This window comes from Zootermopsis nevadensis, unplaced genomic scaffold, assembly GCF_977971745.1.
Source record: "Zootermopsis nevadensis isolate Lab colony 2312 unplaced genomic scaffold, Znev_1.0 Znev_ptg000032l, whole genome shotgun sequence".
NCBI classification, from domain to species: Eukaryota; Metazoa; Arthropoda; class Insecta; order Blattodea; family Termopsidae; genus Zootermopsis; species Zootermopsis nevadensis.
In genome coordinates, this window is record NW_028259164.1 from 3,439,156 (window position 1) to 3,459,543 (window position 20,388).

The 20,388-nt window shown below is 42.9% G+C and overlaps 2 protein-coding genes across 5 annotated transcripts in view; one reads left to right on the forward strand and one right to left on the reverse strand.

The window, feature by feature from the left end:
- Positions 1-20,388, reverse strand: part of LOC110836719 (retinol dehydrogenase 12) — a 31,111-nt gene that overhangs the window by 8,601 nt on the left and 2,122 nt on the right. The window lies entirely within an intron of this gene.
- On the forward strand, positions 90-18,817 carry LOC110836718 (adipokinetic hormone/corazonin-related peptide receptor variant I). 3 transcript variants are annotated; one of them, XM_022078217.2, is made up of 6 exons: positions 90-1,089; positions 4,087-4,291; positions 11,338-11,500; positions 11,809-11,996; positions 15,503-15,588; positions 16,295-18,817. In XM_022078217.2, the coding sequence occupies exons 1-5, from the start codon at positions 382-384 to the stop codon at positions 15,550-15,552; spliced, it is 1,314 nt and encodes a 437-aa protein (XP_021933909.2). In that variant the 5' UTR covers positions 90-381; the 3' UTR covers positions 15,553-15,588; positions 16,295-18,817. The 3 variants fall into 3 exon arrangements, with proteins under 3 accessions (XP_021933909.2, XP_021933908.2, XP_021933907.2); XM_022078216.2 differs by having other exon boundaries at positions 17,443-18,817; XM_022078215.2 differs by lacking the exon at positions 15,503-15,588 and having other exon boundaries at positions 91-1,089; positions 17,443-18,817.

The following is a 20,388-nucleotide window of genomic DNA, read 5'->3' on the forward strand; positions in this document are numbered from 1 at the left end:
AAAGCTATTCGCGGGGTTAAGGGCAAACTCCCATTAACGCGTCAAAACGATCTGCCCTGCACACAACTGAGCTTTGACCTGTCGTTTTCGTGCTGTGCTCCCGAAAAAAGAACAACGGGGTTCGAACACAAGTCCGTCGGAATCGCTGCATAGATCTTCACTTGTTACTCGTTTCAACAGGTGGTGGCAGGGATCTGGGTTATCGGGCCACAGCGGGGATGCGACGTCTCACCGCATGCGCAAACAACCCCTGCGAGGGATGCTGCGAGGGATGGAGCCTACTGCTAGGCACAGGCTCAGTTGCGAAATGCCATCAACAGAGGAGTCAGCAACATAGAGCCACTGTGCGAGAAACTCTATTGATTTGAACTTCATTTCAAGATGATGAGTGCAGAAGGAAGGGCCGAGACAGCGTACAGTCTTCCACATTCAGTGAAGATGAACGACTCTGTCTCCCCCACAGCTCATGACAGTAAATATAACATATCTGCGTCGGCAGTCTCGCCTATTGGCTCCGCCTTGATATTACTCCAAGGAACAATCCTCGAGGGCCACTCGTCCTTAAACCACAAAAACAAATCTGGTAGCAGCGGTGGGATTGAACTGTATGTAGATTCCAGTGGTCTTCTGTTGAACGAGACGGGTGAAGGTGTTGAGGCCCACAGCCTTCCGGGATTAAGCGACAACGCTCGATCTGTGATAGCCGTGTACTGTGTTCTCTTCACCGTGGCTGCCATCGGCAATCTGTCCGTGTTCCTCACTCTTTTACGGGCGAGACACCGGAAGTCCAGGGTCAGTCTCCTCATGACACATCTAGCGGTCGCGGATTTGATTGTGACATTTGTGATGATACCGCTCGAGGTGGGATGGCGAGTCACGACCAAGTGGTTGGCGGGAAACTTCGCATGCAAACTATTTCTGTTCCTGCGCACGTTTGGTCTATATCTGTCGTCGAACATTTTAGTATGCATATCTCTGGACAGATACTTTGCTATTATTTATCCGCTCAAAGTAAGTGATGCGAGGAGAAGAGGGAAGCTGATGCTGCTGTTCGCTTGGTTCACGTCCTTGTTGTGCTCAATACCACAGGTGAGGGAGAGCTTATTTCCTGACGTAAGATAAGTTTTCTTTAATATGTGCAATGACTAGTGTTTTTTTATTTATTTATAATATTATGCAATATAATTTTCAACGTTGAAATATCGGTATTATTGACACCAACACTATTTGTGTTATTTTATTTAGTGTTCTGTCTGGCGACAGGTCCATATGAACAGGATCCTTCCATCCTTTTCTCGGACTGCGACCTGTTCATATACGTTCTTGGCAGATGATCCAGAAGTGGTTTGCCATTGCCTTCTTCTGTGTGTGAATGGAGTAATTGTTGGGATGCCACGGAGGAAAACTCCGTGTTGCCTAGACCACGGCCTTGCCCAACACAAGTTATAAATTCGGGCACCGCCGGGAATCGAACCCGAGACCCCCCAGGATTACAAGGCCAGCGTTCTAACCGCTAGACCACCGTGGCTCTACTATTTGTGTATGCAATTTTAATTTTCACTTGCCATAAGTATGTGTGAAATTTCCAAAACCAAAATAAATACAAAAAAAATAGGCCTGCATACAGGGAGCAGTAACAGTATCGAATTTTGTTGTAAAGACATGAACCACATTTATGTGGATCTGGATAATTTACAATGACACTTCGGTCAGGAAATTGCGTGAACAATCACATTCATATTACGGAAATCGTGTTCCTTATCACGAGGTTTCCGTTGCATTTACTTATCATTAGTGTCAATTCTCCCAAAAATCTGCATATCAAATCAATTATTCACTTAAACCCCTTTAGAGACTGAAGGTTCTCTGGGCGGTGAAAACGTCGATGTACGTAGTAACACCGTTCTGTTACACCGGTAATGAGAATAGAACGCGTATCCCTAGGGGCAGGACGTACGCAGCTGCATTTTCCTTTCCCTTTGAGAACAAAAGAGAGATGAATTTTTTTTAATGGCATTATTAAAATATCCCCTAAAAGGGCAAATCCATTCTGTGCCAGTCTTTAAATTTCAACAGATACGATATTGTGAATGTAAAAATATGCTTCAGGCGGCAGTGAGCAATGTCACAAGGATCTTCATACCAGTGAACGAAGACTCCATTATTTATCATCAAAAAATGAATATCTGTGAGATGGGCGAGGCATGTAGTGCGCATGGGGGAGATGATACACGCGTACGAGATTCTGACTGGGAATCCCGACGGAAAGAAACCATTCGGAAGACCAAGACGTAGATGGGAAGATAATTTTTAAATGAAACATAGGAAAATAAGGAAACGTGAAGATCTACCAGCGAGGAACACAGGTAAAGTTAATCCATGTTTGCGCTCAAAGTTTCATATTCAAGAGGAATTGCCTGCAGAAAGGCATTTTATTATAACCAAAACTGTACTTTGCCAGTGTGTCTGGTGCAAAACACATCAAAGAGAATCTGAACTCAGCGTAAAATATTGTGTAATCAATCGGTACGGCGGGCGACATCGTATGACCTACCACAACACGGTTTACCATTACCACAGTTACAGCGAAACAATAAACACTACGAGAGGTGGACTTGCCAAATATGAAGATTTAACACCTCACGAAGAAAGCTGACACGTCGGTACGATGTTCGACTCCCGCCCGGAAAGTGCATGGTTCAAATACTCACTAGGGACAGACTGGAAAGAATGTAATTGTGCTTCCGAGTTTATCCACACAAAAAATTCGCACGCCCACCATAATTTTACAAAGAGCAATCATGATTTTATTATACGCTTGGCAGAGTCACCTACCGGCAGACTCCTGCTATTACCCCTAACGCTTTTTGATCGTGCACTGGGCTACAGAGAGACGTGGAAAGTATCAATGATAAGAACGGGGAACACGTCAACCTCTGCATTTGTTACAATTTCAGAACGCGTTTATCTGTCAAAGAATCGATGATGCTTTCAAAAGGAACATTTGTGCACGTATTGCAGGCTACAAGTCTATAACTATCAGGGGCACTGCGCGTTCCTAGAAATTTATTGTTCGTAGGCACACACAGCGCCGCTCCCAAAGGCACTGCATTTCCTGCGTGGGCATAATGCATCCACTCTGCGACTTACATTACTTCCGAGAATGAATAAATCGCATATCCACGTCCTACGTCCTATTGAATGCTTTTGTTAACTTTGGTTTTCTTACAGGTTTAAGTTGGGCAGACACGTACAGCGCACGAAGACTACAGACATAAGAAAAATACACAAATTCTTTGCAGGGAAGACACCACTCAGAACTAGGCGTAGATGGAGGATAACATTAAAACAGATCTTAGGCAAATAGGATTGAGGGTTTATACTGGATTAATCTGGCTCAGGATAGGGAATACTAGCAGGCTCTTGTGATCTTCTTACTTCCATAAAAGACGAGGAAGCTCTTCATTAGCAGAGCGTAGGCTACTATCAGCTTCTCAAGAAGGACTCTGACACGTGTTACATTGAAGAGAAATCTGGTGTTTCCGTTTCCGCTGTTCTTTACGGGACGTCATGTTGCTTGCAGATCGGAGTGCACATTCATTTTTCAAAGAGCACGGTACTGCAGAGGTCTGCAAAAAAAAAAAAAAAAAAAAAAAAAAAGGCTAGGCCTGGTCCTGATTGAAATTATAGCAGTCTGAAGTTATCGGGCTTTCTCGGGTCATTCGCTTTCCGTACGGGGAAAATTTCTTCCGACATGCGCTCGTTTTATGTTCGTCACAGTCACAAAATTAAGACGTAGCGTCGTGATTTAACCAGGGTTACGATGGGACTGCGCGCCTCTGATGCTCTCACATCGTCGTCGAATAATTCATTAAAGATTAATAACACTCATGCATTAAAATAAACTTGTACTGTTCACGAGATAGCCAGGATGGACTGCAAATAGATCGGGCTTCATTCGGGCTGGTATAAAGGGAAATCGGGCTTCGGTGTAGTAAGATAAACTTCGGCCCCCTGCAGACCTCTGAAACTACGAAGGCTCAAAAGTGTTCGCCGATTGACCGGCTGTGGTTTTCGTGTGCGCAGAGCGTGGTGTTCCACGTGTCGGAACACCCGGAGAATCCGACCTTCTACCAGTGCGTGACGTTCGGGTTCTTTGCGACGCCCCGCCAGGAGATGGCCTACAACCTGTTCTGCGTCGTCGCCATGTACTTCTTGCCGCTGCTGGTCATCAGCTTCGCCTATTCCCGCATCCTCTGCGTCATCGTCAGCAGATCCAGCGACACCAGAGGTCAGTACGTGTTCCTATTCACCCGACAGCCGCCCGATTACGGCGATTGGCTACGTCACATTCTCTGAGCGAAATTTAATTCGAATTAGACTGATACAGTACACAGCGAGCTTAAGAATTTCCTCAACTCTGCGGAAGGAACGGAGAGAAAACTGGGTCAGAGTAGTGAAAGGATCGACATTTAACAGAGGAAGAAAGTTCCTAAACAATACCCGTCCTTCCTTCTGATAAAAAGTATATTTGAAAGAGGTTAAGACAAAACGATGATAACAGCACAAAGGAAATAACTTGATAAAGATTTTTCCTCCGTTCCATGGTAATTCTTAATTATGATATTGTCCTTGAAATGTCGGGATTTGGTGGAATTCTATGTTAAAATGGTAGAGGTTGCGACTTCATGGCAAAAATTTGTATGTTAACATTAGGAGGGGAGCTTGTGAGGCATCTGGGGTTTGATTGTCTGTCCAGAACTTGGTCTGAGATCGAGAAAAATCGCAAAAAGCCTTAATCGCATTGACTCCTCTTTCGTATTCAAATGAAAAGCAATATATATCGAAATTTCCCTTTTGGGTTTTACACACCGTGTGCACATGTAAAGATATACCACCGTTTAGGAGGAACATACTGTCTTCATCTTCCGTCCTGAACACAGAGAGAGAGAGAGAGAGAGAGAATGTTCCTCCGAAACCCCAAAGAACATGAAAATCTTCACCGCCGTAAGAAATTGAAATATCACAACACTTCAACATTACAAATATCAACCGATGAACGTTATTTTGATAAAATTGTCACTGCTCACAGTGAGAATCATACAAACACAAAATGAAGAGTTGAAGGATGGGAAAGTGGGCGGTGCACATATTTACCACTGCGCTTTAAATGGTGATCGCCAATGCTTTAAACAAATGTAAAACGCATGACCGTAACAAAACTCATATTTGTTAGTTTTCTGGTCAGGGGACTTGCTTCTGAAGTAAACTTACACGTCGGTGGACTCCGCGTTCACGTATACGCCGTTACGTCAGAAGAGTCTCTTTCCGGGGTATTTCCCCTGTGTTATGTAAATAAACGGTGTCTGAACTGCGGACTGCATATGAGAGCCCTGATGAACCGCGTATTTGCAAACGGGGAAGACACGTGTGACTTATTACAGAGTGTAACCATGGCGATACGTACTGAAGCAGGAAAATCATCTTCACTTGGCATTGTATTAAATGGGGATGTGTTTTCGAAGCGATGTTTCGCTGCGGAGTTCGTTACACTTTCTTGTTCGTGTGTTCGGGCCGACATCCCTCGTGTTATTTCTCTCTCAAAACGAACTTATCTTCGAGTATACCCATCCACCATTTTTCGTAGCCAGGTCTGAAAAAAATTCGGCTGGAATCAAGAGTTACAACTAACGACTCTGTTAACGCAGTTTTGTGGATCCAACAGACGTACAAAGGGTCAGAGGTCACAATAAACCTCTCGAATGGTCGCTTGGAATCGTTTCCTACAGCCCGCCAACAGAAACGCGTATAACAAAACATATTTTCCCTCAGAAAAAATCTGACATTTATTTTTTATTATATTTTCTGTTCAAAATATTCGTCAATCAACACTTACTAAGGTTCAAAACACACTTTTGGAATCTGGGAGGTGACAATCGAAAGATGTCCTGTCAAAACCTAACATTTCACTAGTGTAACTAACGTAGTGCCCATCTGATATATCGATTTCTGACGGCAGTGTAGATATCGATAGACGTCTTCTGGATTCAGACGTCGTGTGATCGTGTACGAATAGCTGACTAAAAACGTTTCGGTGGGATGTAACACATCCATCCTCAGGGTGGAAGCAGAAGGCTACAAGACCACACCGTGTTACAGCCCAGGCCAATAAGAGAAAAGGCTCTCGGCGAGATACAGGCCGTAGAAAGTGTTTCCAGTCCTTCGTAAGGCCAACCTAACCTTTGCAACCACCGTTAAAGGACCCCTCCCACCCCATCCCCAGGCGATCTTCTGCCCCACGGGGGGGCCCCGTCGCACGCGCTGTCTTCCTCGCCATTACGTCTTCCTCTTGTAGCTCCATCGGTCGGAGAGCAAGAAACAACACGGCAATTGTTCCCGCTTACCCACACACTCGTCCCCTCGCCCCTCGCGTTGGCGTCCAGCCGTAAACACGCAGATGGTCGTATCGATCCCAGTCAAAGCAATTCGTAGGGGTGACAGATCCCGAAGCACTGCACGTTCATAAATTTCAAACAAAAGCAGTCTTCTTGGTTTCCTATCGCTCTTTTCCAGAGCACAGGGCCCCCTTTCGGAGGTTACCTTCGCCTTTGAACTGTGCCCACTCGATCCTGATTTGACTGCCAGAGCCATCTAGTAGTGAATCAGGAGAGACTTGGGTGAGAAGTAGCAGATGAATTTTTCTCACGAAACATCCGGCAAACAAGAGATGTACGATACTGAAAGCGCAAAGCAACTTTCGCCAACAGACAGCGAACTCCACTACTCGAGAGACCGACATGGACATCCTGACCGCCGTTAACAACCTCAGGTCTCACACACGGCCACAGGCTCGATTCATTACTTGTTTTACAAACCTGAAACGGAAAAGGTAAATTACCAACCAAAAAAAAAAAATCTCATCGACAGTAAATTGGACGATGTCGAAGCATTTTTATATTATGCGCTACAACTTTGGTTCGGCAAATAATTTCTGGATAAAGACGGGTTATTGCGCCGTTCAGTAAGGTAGAAGTTAACAAACGTTTCGGATGTCCTTCCTGCCTCCATCACCAGGGCGATGAGATCAGTGTTAAACGTCGGTAAACTTCCACCAGTTTAAACGGCGCTACAACCCAGAAGTGAGCCGTGAAAACCTCAAATACTACTAATTTCGGGATACAAGAAGAAATTTGTTTACTGCGAGCGAAGACAAAGACGCGAGCACGAAATCAGCTGTTCACTGCCACGCCCACTTCATCTTCCAGATGCAGACATAATTTCTGAATTAGACTCGTCTTCAAGGAAACAGCGTTTGGGGCACTTCGTACTAAATCAATCACCTAAGTAGACGCCATTAAGCGAATTAAAACGTTTCAGTGTGATCACCATGTCGTTGCTTAGCAACAAGCAGCTCTCCGTTACTAGGGCCGAACTGTACGCACCTACAGAAGAAAACAGTATAAGGGCTCACCCGTAATATTATTTATCGGAGCATAGGACGCCCTCGGGCTATGAAGAGATCTCTTTTCTCCTCCAATCCGTTAACATATCCACAAAGTTCCTTTGTGCTTGCAGTTGTTAGAACTGGATCCACCGACCATGGCCTCGTAGGGAGTGCCCAGTATGAGGACCACTCGATGAAGGAAGGAAGGAGTTTCCGTCTGTCAGTGCGTCAGTGTGGAAGCCTGATAATTATCAATTATAATTGTTGTCTTGTCACGGCTAGTCACGCTTTGTAAATCATCGTCACGTTTCGACACATTTGGTGATCCCTTGTCACGAGGTCAAAGCACGTCACGCCTGGTCACTAAGTCGCGTTTCGGCATGATTACGTTAAGTTACGCGCAACTCGGTTAATTTTTCCTACTTTACAATACGTTAGATGAAGTTACGACAGGTTAGGTTAGATTAGGTTAGGTTAGGTTATGCTAGGTTAGGTTAGGTTAGGTTAGGTTGTTTGTTTAGTGGATTTTGTTAGGTTATGTAACCTTTTTGAAAAAATTTGTGACGTTTATACACTTATTATCAGTATGGGAAATATCGAATAAGGCGGATTTAAAACATGCAAACGTGCTTTCCAAGCGAAGCATGAGAATATTAAATATTGTTCTTCGGCACGGAATACACGTTCTTTCCCCCCTCACTTCCAAGTATCACTCCTTTCACTCATGACGAGACAGACAGAAGGACACTTTCAAGCCCATATAGTGAGATGTGCTCGTGTCCAATCACGATTTCGATAACCAGAAAACGCGTGCACGGTTTCAGAACAGAGATTTGCGCTCGGCTCGTCATTTCCAGCAACAAAAACAAAACAGGCCCGTTGCTATGACAACCACGAGACCTCGAATTTCCAATATGAAGTAGGAACACCAGATACACTGTATTATATTCAATTGAAATGAAATCACAGTGTAGTTGGTTATAATACTACAGGATGACGTGTTAGCATCCAGTTAATGACGATAAAATTATAATCGAATAGCACCACACAATGTGGAAATTTGTGACTAAGTTCTTTAAAAATAAAATAAAAAAGGTACCCTTTTACGGGAAAATTCTACCAGACTACACGGTGAAAGTGCCCAGAAGACTGACATCTTCAGACTCACCGACGTGAAAACCTCAAATCCTACAGGCAAATGGGTTTTTAGAAAAAAGCAGATTTTAAAAGTTTGAACTCTTTTAATGTGCATAATTTATTTGTAACTCGGTAAAATTTCGATATTTCTTGGTTATGAAAGTATGAAACGCTGTTTCTCAATATTAATGAACTTTGTAAATCGAACGGCAGACGTGTCATTGGGTGCTATTTTATCAAAGGTCGCTGTAATGTTTGCGTAGCCTCGTCTACTGATCGGCACAACTGCGTCTGCGCTGTGACCCCCGCATTTCTCGGAAACTCAGCCGAGCTACCTGTTCACTAAATCAAGGCATAAACGACATCCCATGTCTCTATTGATACTTCGTTCTAAGAATTCAGACAGAGAGAGAGAACCCCAACTCTAAGCATCTTTCAAGAAACAGACTGAAATTTCTGCGTTCAAAGTGCTCAAAATAATTGTCTGATTTATCACATTTTTTTTAAAAGGCTTCGTGAATATCAAAGTCGACCCGGCAGAGCAAGACACCAGCGTCCTAGCAGCAATTCCTGGTAGAATCTCCGCTGTGTTTACTCGCCCACTCTGTGGTGTACAATTTTCTTTCAAGATGTCGACTGTATACTCTGCTCGTCAAAAAATAGCCCACATTATTTATTAAACCAGAACGTTCATCACCGTGCTCACAAAATCCCGCTACCGCATTCTAACCTGAGCCAGCTGCATCCAGTTCGCTCCGTCGATTCCTGTTATCATCCCACCGACGCCTTCCTAGGTCTTCCCAAAGGTCTCCTCCCTTCAGGCCTCACAAAAGATGCCCTTTAAACACCTCCCCCTCCCCCATGCGTGTCCACCTCATCCTCCTCGATTTAATCGCCCTAAGAATATCAGGTGAGGGGTAGAGACCGTGTAACTCATCAAAATGCAATTTTCCTCATAATGCGTCTCAACACTCTGTTCTCAAAGACACTCAATCTATGTTCCTCCCTCTAGGAAAGAGACCGAGCTTCGCCCCCACAGAGAACAACTGGCAAAATTTACACTTTCGTAAAGTCAACCTTCAGTTCGTTTTTAATTAGACGGGAGGACAAAAGATTTTGAGATAAATGACAGTGAGCATTCCCTGAATTTAATCTCCTTTCAATTTCGTCATGAATGTCATTCTGACTTGTTGGTGTTGTAAAATCTTCACACACCTTTCTTTCACACGCTTTTACACCATTGTAAAATGTCTCTTTTTGTTGTCAGACTACATGTTTCGACTATACTTAAGTCATCATCAGGTCTGTAGACACTTGAGTTACTACACATTTTGATGGAAGACAAAATGTTCCCCCCCCCCCTGAAATCTTTAAAAACTTTAAATTACATATAATTAAAAATGTCAATGCAATGTTTATGTGTTCCTCGCTCTGGAGCTGCTGTGTGCTCCCGTAAACTCAAAGAATGTTTGTATGTTATTAAGAAAGTCTTTGTGTGACGTTCGCTCTGTCTGTATAAAGGGCATTCCTTGCCCGTATTATGTTGTGTTCGTCGTTCCACGATCTTGTACGTCTGGACCAGTTAATTAACATAAAAAGCTGGGGTTTCAGATTGACACTCAGATAAATCAAGAAAAATGTTACTGAGAAGCAAAAGATGAAACGATTCGAGGCAGCACAAACGAAGTCTTTGAAACACTTCAGGAATGAGGGCGGACGAACTGCAGGCCTGTGGAAGAATCCTGCATTTCAGGAAAGTCCACTTTACGGTCAGACACGAAATCAACCAACAAAGCTTTCAAAAACAATTTAGGTCTGTAGTGGCACATGACATCAGGTTCGAATATCGTTCTACTTAAAATTAAAAGGTGTTCTAATTCCTGTACTTCACACGATAAATTCCCAAATGACATCTCACTTTTCCATAAAGAGACAAAAATAGGGCCTTAGATATTTTATAATTATTCTCCAACCGGAAGTGTTACAAAACAGGGCTCTAATGAAAGAGGTGTCGCGGGTTCTATCCCCAAGTAAATATCAGATTTTAAAACGTGTCAACGTGTTTACTCGTTCACAATTGGACGACAGCTTTTTTTGTTAATACTCGCAGCAGCAAAGTGATTTCCCGGGGAAACATAAAATTACGTTTATAATTAAAACAGAAGCATACAAAGAGAAATTACATTGCAAAATGAAGGATATTTAATTTATCCGTGCAGTTTGTTGGGGGGGGGGGGGCGCATAATCAATAGTCAAGTGACCACAGCACATGCTGCTTGGCAAACTCGCACAGATATGTTACACGTTTAACGATTAACTAGCCGTCTGTACAGCCCTGGGATAACATTCGCTAATATCATCACTGAACTAGACAGACTCTGATTCTGAATGATAAAAGCCTGTTTTACTATGATACATTTTTAATATTATCTCATTCAACTCATTCGTAGTCTGAAATGGTCCGCTCTAACCCTCTGAAGCAGGAAGTTAATGTAAATAGGGCCGATATATAAGAATTCAGTCCGTACCGCGGAGAAAACACAACTCTTCACCATTACAAAGATGAATTGGTTAACGCCGTTTAAGGAATTGATCGCTGTAGGATACTAATGCACTCTGTGGGCAAAAAGCAAAGTTGCTGCTGTCACTCTACCACCCGGATGAACGCGGCAGTTCCACTTCGTCTCGGGCATTCAGCACGAACGATGCTGGGTTCTGAAATGCCAAATTGGGACGTGATTTGTTTTGTTCCGCAGGGAAACAGCAGGACCCAGGAGAACGGACCAACGGTAGAATGCGCCTGCGCAGAAGTGACATGAGCAACATCGAGCGCGCACGCGCACGGACGCTAAGAATGACCGTGACAATCGTCGTCGCCTTCGTGTGGTGTTGGACGCCCTACGTCGTCATCACCCTCTGGTGCGTACCAAGGCTTGGTGGACATTCAACGTCTATGTTGCGGTCTTACGAAAGAGCCAAGTCGGATACCAACTTTTCGGACGAACCTGCTGCCCCAACCCTGAAAATGGAAGCAGCTGGTGCCTCCAAAACGTTGGTAACCACTACCCTTACACGATATCATACCTCGCAAAACCACAACTGATCTACTTTCCCACTTATTATCGTATTTGTCCAAAGATCTTGATCCTCCGAGCAAGATGTGAATAAGACGAAGGGTTGAAACCCTGTGTATCAGCAAGATAACAACGACGTGCTTCCTGTCTCAGGTACATGTTTGATCGCGACAGCGCCCAGCAGGTGGACTCCAGGTTGCAGGACGCGCTCTTCATCATGGTCGTGTCGAATTCGTGTGTGAACCCGTTGGTGTACGGATCTTATACGACCAACTTCCGACGCGAATGCAAGCTCTGCTTCGGAAGAACTTTCGGCGACTCCAGGCGATGCCGTTCTCCGGGTGAGTAATGGAACTCCAGGCGCACTGCGAGTTCCCTGTGTCTACGGTGCGTTAGAACCGGCCCCTTCTAACCGCAAGGTAAGACACTCTCTTCACACAGGAGCTTCGTCAAACACAAAATCGAAAACTGATACAGAACATAATTCTTACGGCGCTCACAGCAAATCCTTTGTGGTTAGCGCATTAACCTTTGCTCTGAAAGCTTTTAAGGTCCTCGTTATTTCGTTTCGACAACCAACCCCAAGGCCCCCCCCAGAGTTATCGGATAAATATGGCAATTCTGGTCTTCGGGGTCTATGCAAAAATTCTTTCTAACGTCCTGCCCCTTATCACTGCGTCTGGAAAAGGTCATGTCCTCGTTGTAAATCTCCCCACATCACACACGAATTAATATGGAATGATATTACAGAGAAAAACTTTTCCACCACAAATACCTCGCGTACTGACCTAGGCACAAACCCTTCTGACTCCTTGCTCCCAGATTACAGTGCCTTGCCCTTCCTGTCCTGTATTTCTAAAACTTGTTCAAGTGTCGTCTGCTGTGAGCTGTATAAAGTGACCCCCCCCCCCCCCGGGCCCTTAATCCAAGAAAAAGTTTCAAGCCTATTTGTGATTGAATTTATGTTGAACGAAAACTCAATGGAGTGTTGTGATTTTATACGACGTGCAATAAATATGGAAGCGATTATATCTCAGTCAAGCACAGCTGTCTTATGAATGCTACAAACACAATTTATTTCGTCAACAGATTAAATGTTTCCAAAATTCACGAATGGAAATTTCGCATGCGATAATCCTGTAACCTGTAACCCAGTGGCATCTACAAGTGCCACGTGCTTTAACATTTAATAACTGTGCATTTCGTGTGATTCTTAGTTTAAACAGCGATTATTTCCATAAACAGCGTTAACCAGTTGATCTTCGTAATGGTGAAGTGTAGTGTTTACTTCGCGGTACGGACTGAGTTCTTACGTAATATTTATACGAGCTTCGGATTCAAAGGATTAACCAGTTGATCTTTCAAATGGTGAAGCGTTGTGTTTTCTTCGCGGTACGGACTGAATTCTTTAAATAATATTTATACGATCTTCGGCTTCAAAGGGTTAACCAGTTGATCTTTGTAATGGTGAAGTGTTATGTTCTCTTTTTATCGCTGTTGGGACGATAGGCGACTATGAACGCCGATTTACTGTAGTCGTATCGTATGACATATTCGGAATGCGTTTCTTTTCTGGCGTCGCCACGCTCAGCATCGGATTTCCGGTGCAGTGTGGTACGCGGTCTCGATGGTGACGATGTCAGTGTAGCAATGCCCATGTCAATTAAGTTCTTAATGTCTTGACGGAGAAGTTACAATTTGCGTTAAGCGTACGTGGCACAGAATATGGAGTCAAAAACGTCCATTTCCAAGCGGAGGTTCAAGCAATTTTGAACAGATTACAAAGGAAATGAACCAGAGTCACAAATGTCTTCCCTCTTATTTCCCGCATCAGTACTTAGTTTCTAACCATTTATCTCTGGTCGCCTCTTCCCTTCTTCACTTCTGGTTTCCCTTTCAGCGTCTTTCTCTATTTTGTAAACGTAGACACAAATCCGATTAAATGAGAATCGGCCGCCTGTCCGAGCACGCGCAACAGAAATCGATGTGGCCGTGTTCCGAGAAGAACTTCGACGCAGAAGAGAGAGGGAGAGATGTATTAATTGGGAAATTGATAACCATCTGCAGCTGGCAAGTTGCTCGTATCTCCCATTATCGCCGTTCATGCAGAAGTTGAAACACTTTGGTATGATAGCGCACGTTGTACTTCGTTGGCGAAAAAGTATTTATCCTTCAGAACCTTGGGGTAGTTATGTGTACCACGTGATTTAGCAATCAACAACTTTAAATTTTGTATTTATGCGTTTCGTATTAATTCTTAGTGTAAACTGCTATTATTCCCTTAAACGGCGTTAACCAGTTGATCTTTGTAATGGTGAAGTGTGGTGTTTTCTTCGCGGTACGGACTGAATTCTTTAAATAATATTTAGACGAGCTTCGGCTTCAAAGGGTTAAAAGGTTCATGGACACAGCAGGTCTTGCGAAGTTAATAATAATTATTCAGCTGTTCGACAAAATCTCAGGAACCAGAACTTGCAATACCATATTCACGAAAGCAAACCAATGGTTTGTATCCTGAGCCAGATGAATCCGTCCACATTCTATTTCCCATTTCTTAAACATCCGTTTCAATTCTTATCCTCAGGTTTTCGCGACTGGAGTTCATATGCAACTTCGGCTTTCAGGGATGTTAAAAATTATCCGACGTTTCGGACAAACATAACAGTTGCCATCTTCGGGGTTATGGTTGGGATGTTTTGGCAGCCTTTCCGTGCAAAGAGTAGGTAGAGAGTTAATTTTGATGGTACTACTTGGTGGAGATGGAAAGATTAGAGTCCCATTAGATATTCACCCTGAAGATGGCAAGTGTTTTAATTGTAGTGAGAGAAACGGCGGTTCTTGTCATGAACTTCTTTATTGGACGCCATGTTAGAGCGTCAATTGTTTGATTCGTCACTAATTTCGTGCAAACTGACGGTGGTGCAGATGAACAAATTTGCGCCATTTTAACTGCGTTTTCAGTGTCATCCACCCAGCGCCATATTAAGTCTCTTCAGAGCGCCAACATACGTACATGAGCATGACATGTCCACATGGGCTACGACCCGGGGGTGAAGCTGGGGTGAAAGACCCGGTTATAATTACGCATACACTGTAAGAACTGCCGAAGGACACGCTCCTCTTGTGAGCTGAATCAATTTACCGGGCAAGGACAGAGTCGACGCAGAGAGAAATAGAGGATGACAGAGAACGAAATAAAGCGAGAGGGAATGAGAGAGACTGAATTGAAGACAACAAAACAAGCAGCAGAGAGAGTTTACGGCAGGGCTCCGCAAATTCTCCAGAACTGGGGTCATATTCGCCTCGTAGGAAGCAGAGTTAGTACGGACGATTTATTTGAAGATCATGACAGTTCATAAAAATGTGCCTACTACTGTAAACAGGTTCAAATATTAATCAGAAATTTTTTTCTCGAGAATTATGACGCTTACTGCCTCCAAGATGAAAACTCCAATAAACGTCCGACAGACTACAGAAGCTTCAACACACAAGACAGCCATCATTTTAATCGCTGTAGAAAAAACCCAGATCTCACCCGGACCAAAGCCACCCTCTACATAAATCTGTCATTAAATAATCATCCAGGCAGATGATGTAAGCTTTGGCGACGGTATTTTTGTAGCAAATTTAATGGCGCGGTTTGCTAAATCAGACTGGAAGAAAATAAGATGTAGAACCTTGACCTGGACCTACAAAACTTTTGCGGCCCGTTTAAGACGATTTCCACGCGGCGACGAGATTATCTTGTGCGTCAGTCAATGGCGGTCGCTTCTACCTCGGACTTGTGTCTTGTTTGAAATTCTCTACTCGGACCGGGACTCGCCTGACTTATGGCGCTCTGTTCTAGTCCACTCGCTGCCCTCCTGGTCAGCCGAGTCGAGTGGCAAGAACTCCTAATGCGGACGGTGTCAGCAGGACGCAGCAACAAATGATGTAAGTATCCAAACTGCCCTTCCGTTTGCTAAACTCTAAATCGTGAACACTTTCCCGTACTCTGCTCAAATCTATTTCCCATTTTCCGCCGTCTTGCAGCCACCGCGTGTCATCTTCCACCTGGTGTCCGGTGTATTATTTCAAGTGCTTGATATTTTCTGCATGTGCGTACGACCTCAAAAACTTTTACGTTATACCCGTTAGCCCGTCGAGTTAATGAAGCGTCTGATTTCACTTGGCCATTGATCTCCCCTCCCGCCATATTTGCAGATTTGAAGTGAGCTATATAACCTAATTTATTCGTAATTCATAATTAGAAAAAAACATTTTCAAATATTGCACAGCATGAAAGTCGTTTTGAAACTCCATAAACCTCGTAGACACGTCCTTGTAATGTTTTTAATTATATCCAAATTGTGTGAAAGGAAATTTTAACGATGAGATCCCCAAACATCAGACGTGTTTCAGCTGTCAGGAACACTACTCCGCCAGCGCTCCGAGACAAACAACGAGAAAACAAAGCACCAAGCGACATAAATATAATGCCCATTCATTCCAGTGACCCCTATAATCGTTAAGACGAAAAAATAAGTCAGTAAATATGCAGCCAGAGCAAAATTTTCCTCAGTACCAACAGACCTACTTATATAACAGGCTTCGGTATCATGGAGCCCATTTTCAAATGCTATGTTATGTTATGTTCCAGCTTCGACAAGATTTCTTTGTCATGGATTCCGGTTCATCACAAATTTTCACACTTTTTGAAGAGAGCCGATGTCTTGGATAAGCGAGCTCAGCACATCTGAGGACAACATTTTCAATGTGATACTTCCTTCCTTATTGGGCAAGCTTATGACAGGCCACGGCGCTTCAGAAAAGGAAGTTCTAGCTGGAGGCGTGTTAATGTTGTGCAGATGTAAACACAATTTACATTTTTTTGTTAATGAACATCGCCCACATGCGAAATGAAATCATACGATCGGCTGATGACGTAAAGCCAGCTCACAGAAAGGAATTATTTAATGAAGCGTTCTCTTATGTTCCAGTTATGTTCAGAATTTAATACGATGATAATTTTGACTGACGAGTGTGACAAGAATTACGTATTTTTACACGAAATCAACATCTTCTGAAGGAAGAGACAGACGTCTTAGGCCATATGTATTCTATGTAGAAGGAAAAAATGGACCACGAATAGAATAAAGTGTTCACTAAGGCTCGCACTGTAAGGAGAGACCCCCCCCCCCCCCGAATGGTGACTTGCAGAAAAAACTTTTAATGCATGTAATTTACGTAATCCTAGACTTAGGTAAAAAAAACTGTTTTTCATCGCCCATACTACATATTTACATGAGACAAATAAATAATTTTTGCAAAGTAACATTTGTAACGAAGCAATATGAACATAAATTAATTATAAATTAAATCCACCTCATAACATTAAGCGCTTACTTCTCATACAAACATTTATCATAACGCAAGCAGCAAGGCAATTGGACTTACAAACGAAACTTCGGTTTGGGCTGACAGTGATCTAATTTTAATGTAGATCACTGTATTTATCGCCACACGTAAGAATCATGAAGCACTCCTAGTGTGTGTAAATTCCTAACACATTTTCTAATCTGCCTGTCCACGTGCATAACTGTCTACGCCCACGCAGATCAACTAAACATGAGTATGAAGGGCGATGAACGTGATCGCCCATAACTTCAGCCCTGAAGATGGAAGCATTATGTTCGTCCGAAACGTTGGTATCTACCTACGAGTACCCAGGGCGCTACGACCCAGAAGACCAACATCGGAATGTCGCGGCCCGCCGTGAATAAAGTTTCCCTTCTGTATTTATTTCAGACATTTCTGCGCAAGTGTGGCCGGACCATTTCACGCAGGTGTGCAGCGTCGTTGTGGATGAGGAACCGACCACGACAAGCGTGATGTGACACCCGGGGACCGACAACAGCCTCTTGTCTGCCGATCGGCGACAGGAGATCGCCTACACAGACGTGTGACAAAAAAAAAATGAACGAGGTGCCCCGAAACATTCGTCAGCCTCCACGATTCAAATTTTCCATGGCTACTCTCAGTTTCGTTGAGTGTGATGTGCCAGCTGGTCGGGCCTGTCGCATGTCTCACTCTGCCCACTACGAATGCTGGAGCGAAAGAGAAAGAAGTTAAAGGGACGACGAAACAAACGGATAAGAAACGACAGATATCGTAAGTGTGGAGAACCGCTCTTTCGAAACCACACGCACAATTAGCATTAAATCACCTTTGATACATTCCAGCTGTTAGAAAATATTTGCTTTCTTACTGTGTCTATTTGAAGACTGAAGTCGTGACATTATCTTAAGTGTCTTATGTATTAAGACTCTTCAAAGCACAGCGTTAATTTGTATGTGCAATTTAACATTCAGTGATAATGAATTTTGCCAACAGCATTCTTAAGATCTTCGCACGATTCTCATTCTAAACATCGTTAACCAGTTAATCTTTGTTTATGTGAAGTGTTGTGTTTTCTTTGCGGTACGGGCTGGTTACGTGTTTTCGTTTCAACCAGCGGTCGGAGCGTGTGACGAAAGTGAAAGTTGTAGCGCGGTCTGAATCGTGATCGTGAAGATCTATGACGCCGTTTGACCTTGTAAGTGGTTACAACTGTTTCGATTAACTCTACTGCATTCCTCTCCCGTGTACCTTGCAGATGGCGTCATAACGCAAAGACAGTAATCCAAATTTTCACCGCTGTAAAAACCTCGAATCTTACCGCTCTCCCTGCCATAAAGAGTTCATGGGAGTGCTGAAAGGAGGATTCCACCCGCCTTATGTAATGGCTGGGTTATCTGCAACGATACCGAAAGCTTGTTACGACGCCATTCCAAGCTGTCTTAACAACAAGACGGTTAAAAATTAAAATTAAGTACACATAAAATGCCATAAAGTGTCACAGATGGTGAAATGGAAGCTTTCACAAACTGGTTTAGGAAATAAAGCAATGTGGAAATCTCGGTGAGATAAAAGCTTTATTTTTTACATAAAACGAAGCTTTTGTGCAAAATTATATATAACTGGAGGTTGACGAGAGATTACTGCATAAGAAACATAACATAGGAGTGTGTTTGCTTAATGTACATGAACTTAGCATAACAAAATTACATAACCCACTTTTGTTCAATGACAAAAGTTGTAATATGTCGAGATTTTTAAAATAAATATTTAGTATTTTACAATCCTTCAGTCGTCTGAATGTGTGTACCTACAACCGCCAACATTGCAAGTCTTAAGTGCACTTGCATGTAATTTGTTACTGGACTCCATCTGTGCTGGAGAGAGATTCAGTGAAGCAAAGTCATTCTTGAGAAGCTAACAGTTGCACAACTAGCCAAGGAGTGTTTGTTATTCAATTACAAATCCAATTCAAAACGTTTCAACAGCTGATTTATGAAAACTTATTTGCAACATTTCACAAATGAAAGATATTTTTTGAGTCTCTGTCACATGTTGTATGGGCACGCCCATGTTGAGCAAATGCTACATAAATCTCATCGACTGTTCCCTTCACCATGCAGTCAGCAAACGCATCTGCACAGTCATCAATCTGAAGTCACTTTAGCCCTAAAGATGTCTATCCAAATGTTGGAACCCAATCAGGTCCACACGACAAACATCAACATCTTTTAGTGTATTATGTTCATAAACAAGTTTCCTAGAACGGATTTCCAATCAGACACAATTCTGCAACAATGTTTTTGAGATATGTTTCAATGGCTTGACAGAATGGCACCATAAAATGCATATCCAAAGGTTCCATTTTGCCTTGGTGTATGGCGGACAAAACTTCAGTTGAAACATGATTATTCTTCGCCTCGCTGATTGCAAGACAACTAGGCCATCTAGACTGGGCTCTTTAATTTTTATGGAATAATGAAACCAGCTTTTGTAATGACCTATCAGCACAAAATCTGGTAATGATCAATCCACCTAACCCTGCAGACACGAATGCAGCTACACATTTCCGATTGCCTTACTTCCCTGTGTCTAATAGCAGAATCTCTGTTTCATCAACATTGAATAATGCGTTTGGGTTGTGTTTTGTTTCTATCACTTCCAGTTCATATGCAATGGACTTTGAAATGAAAGCCTCTGTTCTGATTACTGGGGTTCTAATTAACAGAGATGGGATTCTTCTGAGAAAGGCATGCTACCACTTTTTCCTGCTAATCCTTTTTCTCTTGAAAACATATGTATTTGGTATCAGCGTATTCTAACTTTCTATTAGTTTGAATTCAGTTATTCTAAGAGCTTTCCATGTGACTCCAAAATATCCCTTGCCCATTTCTACACAGCACTTTTTTATTTAATTTTCCATTACTTGTGATAACATTGGATGATGGCCCAAAGAAATGCTAACACATTCTCTTGAGGTGACTTATCTCCTTTCTGCATGTACTGTTCCAGTGTGGATTGTGCCATGCCACAAATTTTGTCAACCTTTCAGATGCCCCATTTGCTTGACACACACTACTGCAATAACTCTGTACATCTCTACTATATCCCAAATTTTTAATTTGGATCCATCTGGGAAAAAGAAGTACAATAGTGTTATATTCAGAATTCATGAAAAGTTTCCACATTATGTAGTAACTGATGCTGAAAACCTCAGGTTCTCATACCAACTCCTTGCAAATGTGTTTTTCAGTCAGATAGATCAGAATTTTAATAAATTGTCTGCTTAAATTGGAGTTCAGGGTCAATAAAATGTAGCTGTTTTCTTAACACATATATGAGTTAATAAATACAAAC